The 8,183-nt window shown below is 39.7% G+C and overlaps 1 protein-coding gene across 1 annotated transcript; it reads left to right on the top strand.

The window, feature by feature from the left end:
* Positions 1-1,824: 1,824 nt before the first annotated feature.
* Positions 1,825-7,568, top strand: LOC103367418 (fetuin-B-like). Its single transcript, XM_008295439.1, has 7 exons — positions 1,825-2,022; positions 2,372-2,485; positions 4,048-4,126; positions 4,688-4,854; positions 6,183-6,296; positions 6,785-6,919; positions 7,216-7,568. The coding sequence occupies exons 1-7, from the start codon at positions 1,825-1,827 to the stop codon at positions 7,471-7,473; spliced, it is 1,065 nt and encodes a 354-aa protein (XP_008293661.1). The 3' UTR covers positions 7,474-7,568.
* Positions 7,569-8,183: the final 615 nt, after the last annotated feature.

Below are 8,183 nucleotides of genomic sequence, written 5' to 3'. Positions count from 1 at the left end.
CACACACACACACACACACACACACACACACACAGGGACACCAAGTCAGGTCTCTACAGGAAGCCACAGAGGACCAAGGAAACACTATCTTGAATTAAAATGGGGAAACACAGGAGCAAAAACTAAAATGATAAAATCATAAGATATACAAAACTAATAAAATGCTAAAAGTTGGAAAAAAAACTGTCTAAAACCAAAATATAAAAGAAAATAAATGAAAAGTATTAAAACATAAAATAGTAACTCTGAGATTTAAGTGGAGTAAAATCCACAAGATTAACGGAGTAGACTAAAAGAGAGGCTAAAAGAACAAAACCAAAATCAGTTAAAAGCCAGATTAAAAAGGTAGGTCTTAAGTTTGCCTTTAAAAATATGAACAGTAGGTGCTGCCCTCAGGTCTTCAGGTAGACTGTTCCACAGATGGGGGCCATAATGGTGAAACGATGCCTCACCATACGTTTTGGGTTTTACTTTGGGGACTAAAAGACCACTACCTGAAGACCTGAGGGCTCTACTGGGCTCATATGATAAAAGCACATCAGATAAATAAGAAGGACCAAGACAGTTAAGAGATTTATAAACTAATAAAAGAATCTTAACATCTATTCTAAAAGATACAGGAAGCCAATGCAGAGATTTTAAAATTGGTGTTATGTGAGCTCTCCTTCTGGTCTTCGGATGGTGTCATGGAGCCATGTTTCTGTAAAAGTAAATACACACAGCAGCCTTTCCACTCACTGCGGGCTTCTTCCAGCAAACGCAGCTCATCCAGCTTGTTGTTGAGGGAGCGGACATTGGAGAGTAGGAGCCACGGTCCTGTAGGTCTGGAGGGCTTAGCCTTTAGCCTAGCACGGATCCCAGCTCTCTTCCTCCTCTTTCGTTTACATTCATTCCGCTTGCGCTTCTATCACTTGCAGAAGCTATAACAGTATTAATAATCTGTGTTCAGTGATAATAATCTAATGATGCCATCACTAATGCATATCAGTCAGAGGGACCAAACCAGTGCTTTTTCTTTGACACTTTAAGTCCATTTTATACTGCTAATATTGATGTACCTTTACTTAGGTAGACTTTTTAATGCAAGACTTTCAATTGATTCATTCAAATACATTCAAATACACTTGAATGTAGTATTTTTACATTGCTGTAATTTTTGAACACCAAACAAATGGCCAAAGACACAGTCATAGTGTGTCCACTGGCAGCCATGACTGATGCTAGTGCAGTTATTTGAATTTGTTATTTGCAATTATCATAAGGAGTTAAATATGACAAAATAAACAGCTGATTTCACTGTTACCGAAAGTCTTCAGCTATGTTTATAAGAAAATGTACATTTTTGTATGATACTTGACATATACTTGGACAGTGATAAGCATTGCAGGAGCCATTTTTAATGTTATCTACAAGTTGTTGGTGTTTTCTTCATGGTTTGCAGGTCTTTCTTGAGGATCTCTCAATATTGTTAGTGTCACATTCAAGAGACAAGAAATTAGGTGCACTGTATTTGAAGAGTTTTTCTCTGACTGAGACCATTCCCCCTGTTCCCTAATGCACTATGACCCATCCGTCAACCTGAACCAGCCATTGGCCTACAGAGCAGCAGATAGCAGCTGTTTGCTCATCCCTTTGGAGAAAGAGGGGAAAGTCCAGCATCAGTCTCACATGTGCCTGTCGAAACCCTGTCTTTAAAAAGTAGGATTATAGGTACTGCAAAGGCCGATTTCCAGAACAGTGCATCAACCAGGCTATAGTAATCCAGTTTGGTAAAATTAGCGTTTTCATTGTGGCTAATCTGTGTGTGTGTGAGTGTGTTAAAGGATGAGTGTCTATCTGCTGGTCCTGTGTCTGGCTTTGCTGCAGCAAGAGGGACGAGCCAGGCCAGACCCACCAGGCTGCAGTAGCCCTGAAGCGGTGAGAGTGGCAGAGGAGGCCCTGGAGCAGATCAACCAGGACAGGAAAAATGGATACGTCTTGAGCCTCAACAGACTGTATGATGTCTCTCACACTCCACAACAGGTTCGGATGAACACACACACACACGCATGCGTGCACACACACACAGACACACACAGACACACACACATACATAGATACACATAGACACACACACACGATCCACTATACAACATATGTCAAAAGATGTAAACAGGGTTCTTCATCAAGGCCGGCTGTGGCTCAGGTGGTAGATTGGTTGTCCTCTAATTGCAAGGTTGGTGGTTCGATCCCCCGCCCCTCCACAGCTGAAGTGTCCTTGGGCAAGACACTATACATGAATAGTTGCTCCCAATGGCAGGCATCACCTTGCATCTGTCACCATTAGTGTGTGTGTGTGTGTGTGTGTGTGTGTGTGTGTGTGTTTCTCCAGGAGAAAGGTGGGTCGCTCTACAAAATGACTATTGATGTCATGGAGACTGAATGCCACATCATCAGCAGGAAACCATGGAAACAATGCGAAGTCAGAAATATTGGAAGTCTTCCAGTAAGTACAGTGCAGCTTTAGATCTTCACTCAACAACATAATGAATGTTTTGTTTTTTGTTTTTTTTTAATTAATTAATTTATTTATTTATTTTTACAGAAGAAAGCATAGCCAAAAGCTAAACTGTAACTATTACTGTTGCCACATTTTTATTTAAATTATTGTATATTTTATTTATCCTTTGATCCACCAATCACAATGTCACTTAAGTTCAGAGAAAATGGATATAAAAAACAAGTCATGATGCAGACACACCCCTCTTAGGGTTATTATGAACACAGTAATTATTTACACTTAGCTACTATTATTTAATGTGTTAGTTTGTCGAATTTTAGATACTTTTTACACCAGTCAGTAGCTTAACCTTAATCCTACTGACTGTGAGACCTTAGAGGTATACTTTTTGTTATGTCTTACAGCCTTATTTTATTGTTTCAATTCTTTCTGACCGTTTCAGTCATTTTTGTTCCAAAATGCTTTTTATCATTGTTTCTGTTTTAATCAGTGCTTTTTTAAAATATCAATGTATTGGGATCCTTGGGGTCAAAAGTCAAAAGTACCTGATTTTGCCAATGCAATTTTAAAGGCTGGAACTATTTACTGAATTCATGTTTTCTGTTGCTGCACGGTGGTTAGCACCCCACAGCTAAAAGATCCCCTGTTCCGGGATCTGTCTGCATGAAGTTTGCATGTTCTCCCTGTGCAGTGTGGGTTCGCCCTAAGTCAGCTGGGATAGGCTCCAGTCCCCCTGTGACTCTAGTGAGGATTAAGTGGTTTCTGTATGTTTCCTGTGGGTGCTAGTTTAGTGGCACTCTGTCAGTCACGCTGAAGGACGCAGACAGATATCCTCATGTGCTCTGTCTGTAAAATGATGTTCTAAGTAAGAAATACAATAAATAGTTCCACAATAAAATGTTTTGTGGCAATCCAATAAAATATTTAAGCTCCACTGAACAAGAGATGACTGAAATGGTGTGTCATTCATATGACTGATATGCAGCAGGTTTACCAATTGTACTGGCTGGTTTTATCATATAATTGTAACACAAATACTTTCTGAAGTGGGTTGTATTTGCGCTAAAAGTTGGAAGTATTCATTATAGTTTTAAACAGTATAAAATTAACTAGAACTTTTCGAGAATCATAATAAGTCTGTTTTTCAGACAACATTATTTACATAACAATAATGTTTTGAGATGGAAAAGGTAACATTACGGTTGTTGGTTGTTTCTTACAGTAATTTACGTTTGTGTTTTCCTGAGAACATATTCGATCGTCCCTGTATGTTAGATATGTTGATGAGGGTAAATAAAGTTCTGTATCACATCGTATCTCGTCACAGGTATAGTCCTACCAGACAAGAAACCAGGAACTGTAAATGTGATGTAAATGTAGAGGAGTAAAAGTATAAAGAAGCCTGAAATGGAGAAGGTACTGTACATGGCGTAATAGATTACCTTCCATCACTGCCAAGGGAGCCCATGAGATGTGTTTGTTTGCTGATCTGCTAATATGCACATGTGTTTATACCTCCAACATATAAGTGTGTTTGTGTCTTTCAGGTGTACGGAGAGTGTGAAGTGTCTGCTGACGCTGACCCTCAAGTCAAACTACAAAACTACTCCTGTGTACTTCATGAAGGTAGTTTAACCGCTTAAACCCAAGGCTCTTTTTTTATTATTTCTACTAAGCAGACGTCCCCATATTCAATCAGTAACATCAGCCTAATCAAAACTGTTATCTAAAGAAGCCTTATAACAAGGAGTCAGTGACACAGATATAAACAAACCTGTTCAAATAATTCTCAACTGTAACTCAAGCAAATCTGAGGCAGCACAACAATGCTGCTCATTTTAATGTACCAGTCCTGGGTGGCTTCTTCACTGAATGCATCACACTTTGTGTAAATCTTGGTGTGGTGGAACATTTAGGACATTTAAATCTTTCTCTACATGTTCTATCACAAAATACCTTCCAGCTGGAAAAATTAAAGTGAATGTTACTGTTTGATTCTGAAAAAATAAGATATTTTTTATCCTAGCGAGTGAAAGATTACACACTTGGATAACATAACTTGAAGTAGTTGAAGAGGAGGATGTTGACAGGTCTTTTCTGCAGAACAGAGTACCTGACACTGTTCTGTGAGTCTTTGCCTCTTCTACTTGACCTTTGACCTTCAACCCTCTCCTTGCTTCTGTTTAGTTCCTGCTACTGCAGTGGTGGCACAGTGTCCAGACTGTCCAACAGCTGACAACTTCAACGAGCCCATCATCAAAGAGACAGTCAGCCTCTCCCTGCAGAGGTTTAATGAAGAGAGTCTCCTGGGCAACTACTTCACTCTGGAGAACATTACAAAAGCCTCTTCACAGGTTAAGAGGGGAAAAAAAACAAATAACCGAATACCATCTGAGCCAAAGTGACATGAATAGACAAAGAGTTTGCCTCCAGAGACAGAGGATATTTGTTCAGATTAGAGTTGACGTGTCCAAGTGAAGACTAACTTTTCTGTCGACAACGTGATTCTTGTTGACAGTAATTGTTCTTTGGCCACTCTGAAGTTCCTTGTAATCCTTAAAATGTTAAGCCCTACTGAGATTCCACCTCTATTAATTTGTTCTCGTCAGAAAACTTGACACTTAAATGTGCAATAGCTTGTTGTTGTTTTTTTTTTTTTTACTTTAGTCCAAATGTTCCAAATTTGAAGCTTTTTTTTGTTGTTTTTTGTATGAACATGGAACTTGGTATCATTGTACAGTTTTGGGCCCTGACTATTTTCAGAAACATTGCAGTGCTTTGTGGAGGCAATTTTACTTTCTGCCATAACAATTGTATGTGTTTTGAGCTGATTGCCTGAACCACACATGATAACATGGAAAAAGGTTACATCTGATGACATGTTTTTTTTTTTAATCTGCATAGTGTAAAGCAGTTTGGATGCTGTTGGTTGATGATACTTCGAAAGCTGCAGGCAGCAACACAGGAGGCCACAGAATTGGCACATTTTGAATGAGCACTGCACTAGTTTGTGTTTTTCTTAAGCTAAGAAGGTCACGCTGATTACTCTTTACAGTCATGTTATTGTCAGTGTTAAAGAACAGAAGGAATTACGAATTAAAGCTCTCAAAACTCTTCACAATACACAACAGACATGCTATTATGCAGTCTAGCCAAGGTTTTTGTGCTGTGATTTACTTTTCAGAGTGTCTCTGAGCATCTAATTATTCGCCTGAACAGTTTATGATGTTGTATATGTTTTCATTGTAACATACAGACAGACATCACTTTTGTCTGAGTTATGTTTAGTTCGGGAATTATGGTGCGAAATAAATAAGTTGGTTATATTGGAAACTAAAATAGTTGCATTGAGGTGTTTTGCAATGCTGCTTTTCTTAAAGTTCAGGTCACCAAGCTGTACAATCGTACCAAGTTTCATGTTTTTACAAAAGCATTATTTTCACATATCACCTGGACTGCTTTAAAAAGCATCAGAGAGGACTTTTGATGTCTTTTTACCCAAATGAATGTTTTTGATCATAATTTGTTGGTTGATAATATGTAAGTTTAGAGATCTAGACTGCATTACATGTAAAGGTAGGCTTTCCAAAAGTCTTAGTTTTGGTCAGTATTTCACCAGTGTGAAGAATACTAAGGTGTGTGCATGTGTAAGTGTATGCATTGTCATTGTGTGCTTTGTCAGTGGGATTTTGGTCCGTCCTACTTTGTGGAGTTCACCATTGTGGAGACGGTGTGTTCAAAGAAAACAGAGGCCACTGAACTGAGCAGCTGTCTCCCTATGGACTGTCCGTTTGCTGTGAGTAGAATACAATGTACATGCGTGTAAAATGTGTGTTTACTAAATTTTACTGTACTTGCTCATAATTACTTATTCATAAAAGTGCTTTCAACAGCCTAAAGATGAACAAGTGACAATCACCTAATGAAATGAAATGAAAAATACTTTATTTATCCCAGAAGGGAAATTCAATATGGCTAATCGCTGCCTATTAAAAGTGCAGGTGTCCTGACATGTGGTTTGGCAGTTAAATGGTTGTTAAACTGTACTGACAGAGGGTAATTCCCTGTAAATGGAAATACTGAATGTATATCATAAGCATTTATATTCATAATATAAAAGTTAAAGCTTCTAATTCATAATTTTTACATTATTTTTTAGCTGTGGTGTTTGCTGTTTGTGTTCCTCATCCAAACACCTCTTTACTGCTACAGTTCTGCAGGCTCCAAACAAGTTACCATCAAGTTAAATCCCCACTCAGTTCTTTCTGATTTCTTTTCTCTCAGCATAGAGGCTTCTGTCATGGATCGCACAGGCCTCATGAGGACCAGTTTGAATTCAGAAACCCTGTCGGCAAAAAGGACAACTCATTTCAGAATCGGAAGCCTGTAGAGGTGAAGTGTGAGATCTATGAACCTCAGGTAACTGCTCCATCTGATGGACAACACAATCTGATGCAATGCATTTAAAGGGTCTAAAGATTCATTTGCAATTTATTTGTTACATCACTGATGTCCTGATATCTAACATTTGGATTTAAAATGGATTGTGGGAGGCATTTCTGCAAATTTCCAAAAACATATTTATTTTAACACTGATTCAGACTTTGTATGAAGTGAAAGGGACACTTTTAGTGATGAAAAACAAATTCACTCATCAAATCAGTTTCCTGAGGTCAGAAGAAACAGTTTTTTTACTCTCTTCTCTTCCTCTGCAGGCTGCTATAGTGGAGGAACAAGCCCATGCAAAAGCAGACAGTGGGCACACTGAGCATCAGCACTACAACCACACACACCTGCACCCCCATGAACACACACACTCAGGAACACCCAGCTCAGATGTCACTGTGTCCGGGCCGCAGGGCTCCCTCGGGACTGTGGTGGATCAGCCTGCCTCTCCCAGATCTTCCCCTTCAGCCAGCTCCTGCCCTGGCCCCCGCAGACACAACATGCGTTTTGTCAGGCACACGATCTGATTAGCTGCACTGATCTTTGTTCAATCACTTAAACTGAATTTTTCTTGCATGTTATAATTGGTTAAGAAAGGTGAGAAATTGTAGCTAAAATACAGGAGGGCAGGAAATTAGTCATTGTACAAAATCAGATGACACTGAATGCTTGAATAAAGTATTTGCACAGCTGGAAGTTGTATCATTTCCCCCATGATAATATTTTGGCAGATTGGAACATAAATACTGAAACATATCTGTAGTGGAGTTCTTTGGGGACATTTGAAGTGTCTTACTCTTTATGCCTCAAATTACAAATTATGTCACGGCTGGGTAGCCGCAGGAAAAATGTGTGTGTGTGTGTGGAACCCAGAACGAGAGGAAGGGGAATAAAGGAAAACAGTTTTATTCGGGAATCCGGGGAGTGAGAGAGGCACCAGGAGGCAGGTGAGGGATCCGGGGTCCAGGGTGTGAAGGGAGAGCCACAGGTGACGGTGGTATCTTGTGTTGGTGCTCGTAGGGAAGGAGATGAGATCCGTGTCAACGGTGGGTAGACTGTGTCTCGTGCCGGTGCTCGTGAGAGAGGAGGAGAGATCAGGGGTGGGCAATCCTGGTCCTCGGGGGCCACAATCCTGCATATTTTAGATGTTTCCCTCTTCCAGTGCACCTGATTCAAATGATCAGGATCGTTATCAGGCTTCTGCAGAGCTTGATGATGAGCTGATCATTTGAATCAG

This window comes from Stegastes partitus, unplaced genomic scaffold, assembly GCF_000690725.1.
Source record: "Stegastes partitus isolate 25-593 unplaced genomic scaffold, Stegastes_partitus-1.0.2 Scaffold23, whole genome shotgun sequence".
In the NCBI taxonomy this organism is placed as follows: domain Eukaryota; kingdom Metazoa; phylum Chordata; class Actinopteri; family Pomacentridae; genus Stegastes; species Stegastes partitus.
The sequence above is the reverse complement of the archived record's forward strand: the minus strand, read 5'-3'. Positions and strand labels throughout refer to the sequence as shown.

Excerpts from the sequence above, each read along its gene's own strand:
- LOC103367418 (XM_008295439.1), top strand. The coding sequence starts at position 1,825 with ATGAGTGTCTATCTGCTGGTCCTGTGTCTGGCTTTGCTGCAGCAAGAG. Across the intron at positions 2,023-2,371 it reads TCTCTCACACTCCACAACAG|GAGAAAGGTGGGTCGCTCTA; the intron begins GTTCGGATGAAC and ends GTGTTTCTCCAG. Across the intron at positions 6,920-7,215 it reads GTGAGATCTATGAACCTCAG|GCTGCTATAGTGGAGGAACA; the intron begins GTAACTGCTCCA and ends CTTCCTCTGCAG.